Here is a 2,568-nt window from a genome sequence, read left to right as displayed (position 1 = left end):
ATTTTATTTAATTCAATATGTTAAAAATATTATAATTTATTATTTAAAAATGTAAACAATACAAAAATATCAGCCAGGTATTTAAAATTATTTGTATACTAATTCTTCAAAATTGGGTGTGTATTTTACCCTAACAACTTATCTTTATTGGAACTCAACTCATTTGAAGTTCTCAAAAGCCACATGTGACATGTCGTTACCATCTAGGAGGCCACAGCTCTAGACCTTTCTGAAACCAGTACAGGGCAGGGTGGTACCCTGGTCAGTGTGCCCTTCATTTTTGGTCTCTGATCTGTGCCATCTCTATTGTGATTCTATGGCTACGATTCCTGATTCTATGGCTCTAATTCATGTTGAGGAAGCACCTTGATAACTAAATGTTGAGGTGCCAGTTTTAGATACTGATACAGCTGGATGCGAGCTATGGCAGTACCTGGAATAGTCACACCAACTCTCCTCTCCCCAGTATGGTGACTTCCTGGTCACGTGGTCTGTGTTTTCTTCATAGTGCCTTTCATGCTGCTCTCTGATCCTCTTCTGTTCTTTCCCTTGAATTTTAAAAAATTTAAATTTCTTATTCTGAGATAATTGTAGATTTACACGCAATTATAAGAAATAATACAGAGAGATCTCCTGTACCTTTACTCAGTTTCTCCCAAGGGCAGAGCTGGCCGCCCTGCCCCCAACCCACTTCCCAGAAGTCAACCCTGTGACTGTTGGAGGCCTTCTGTCCTGGGGGACCCCCTCATCCAGCCTCCCTCCAGGCTTTTAATCCAGAATCCTAAAGTGCTTTAACCTCCATTCTTTACACCTGCACACCCTCTAGTGGGGGTGCTTTGCATACACAAACTGCGGACAAGGAGCCGGAGTGGCAGGCAGCAGGCATGACCCCAGTCAGCATCTAAATTCTTGGTCCCACCTAGTTCCCACCAGACCTTGACTAGCTACGTTGGTTTTTTTCCTTACCAGGGCTGAGAGGGAACCTGGAACAATGCTACCTGCTACAAAAAAGACACCAGATTTTTTACAATAGCAACCCTAACAAGCCTAAGGCCTTTTCACCTGGAGGTAATAATAACCTTGTAATAAGAACCATTTATGGGAGCCCTTATTAAGCGCCAGGCATTGCTTTAAGTGTTTTGTTTATGTTAGTTTGTCTGATTCTCATAATAACACTCCTCAGAAGTAGTACTACTACTATTTCTTTTCTAGAAGAGGACACTGGTGCTTGGGAAGTTCACTGCAGGAGACAGTATGTGCTGTAGTTAGCAGCTCAGGTGACCACCTGGGTTTGTCATCCTGGTTCTTTCTGCCCCTTACAAGATGTGTGGCCTTGGGCTTATGTTATATAACCTTTTGTGACTCAGTTTCCTCCTTGTTAAGTGGGGATGATGACAGAATCTCCCTCCCAAGGGGCTGAAACTGCAATTAAATCTTGGTTTGCTGTTCTAGGCCAAAGGACACCACCGTTGGGCCTGTTGTTTCTTTACCAGTGCTTACCACCAAATGACCTACTGTGTGCATTTCTTACTTAGTGCTTCTCAGCTGACTAGTATGTCAGCTCCAGGAGAGCAGGAAAATATTTACTGCTTTATCTCTATTGTGTACAACAGTGCCAGCCCCATAGTGGCCCTCAAAAAATATTTGAATGAATGTTGAGGAGTTTCACGACTTTTCAATTTTGCATATTTGCATTTAAAAATATATAGGGAATCTTACAAGTGTTGGTGGACTATTTAAAGTCTGATTTTTTTTTTTTGAGAGGAGTGGTATTCTTAGTGCAGTTTAACTACTGTGGTTTGTATCAACATAACCGTCAAAAGCAAGGGGCAGAATAGGCCTTCAAGATATATTCCTTGAATTGATGCCTCTTTGGAGCGCGGTAGCAGTATGTGTAATCTGCAGGGGTGCAGCTTGGTCGTAGTGCTAGAAGCCCCGGGGGTGCAATGGTTCGGACACAGTCACCGCAGACATGTTAGTGGGGTCGAGAGTAAGCTGGATAAGTTACAGTATCAAAACACGCGACTCCATCACTGAGATGGACCCAGTTTCAGGCAAGGCAGCGGGAGAGCCTCCACCGCGCAGCATCAGAAGACGCTGGGCGGGGCTGCGCAGCCGCAGAAGTAGCCCGAGGCCGGCGCGGGGCACCTCGTCCCGCACTGTTTTGCGCCTGGCTTGAGGCAGCTGGAGCCGAGTTGGCCTGGCCCCTGCGCCCCTGACCGCGGCGGGTGAGGCTGGTTCCGCTGCTCCTGCCTCGGGTTGCGAACCGTCCTCCCCAGAGCCGCCGCCATCATGCTGCTGCCCGTGTTCACCCTGAAACTGCGCCAGAAAATCAACCCCCGCATGGTGGCCGTAGGGCGCTACGACGGGATTCACCCGTGCCTGGCGGCCGCCACCCAAGCAGGCAAGGTAACAGCTCCCACTTGCACGGAGCCCGGTCTCTTAGCCTCCTTACACCCTCCGCGGGCCTTTACCCTGGGATCCCGCCCCTAATTCTCCGACCCCGCCCCCAGCCAGGGTTGCCCGGCAACCGGTCGGTAGGCACCCTATAATTCATCCTGCACAGAA

General features: G+C 47.8%; 1 protein-coding gene across 1 annotated transcript in view; it reads left to right on the top strand.

Moving 5' to 3' along the window:
* The first annotated feature begins 2,117 nt into the window (after window positions 1-2,117).
* BBS2 (Bardet-Biedl syndrome 2) overlaps window positions 2,118-2,568 on the top strand; it is a 23,574-nt gene continuing 23,123 nt past the window's right edge. The window contains exon 1 of the mRNA XM_019666820.1: window positions 2,118-2,409. Within this exon, the coding sequence (XP_019522365.1) occupies window positions 2,293-2,409 (117 nt within the window). The 5' untranslated portion in view covers window positions 2,118-2,292. The remainder of the gene's footprint in view (window positions 2,410-2,568) is intronic.

Source organism: Hipposideros armiger, unplaced genomic scaffold, assembly GCF_001890085.2.
Source record: "Hipposideros armiger isolate ML-2016 unplaced genomic scaffold, ASM189008v1 scaffold_479, whole genome shotgun sequence".
Taxonomy (NCBI): domain Eukaryota; kingdom Metazoa; phylum Chordata; class Mammalia; order Chiroptera; family Hipposideridae; genus Hipposideros; species Hipposideros armiger.
The sequence above is the reverse complement of the archived record's forward strand: the minus strand, read 5'-3'. Positions and strand labels throughout refer to the sequence as shown.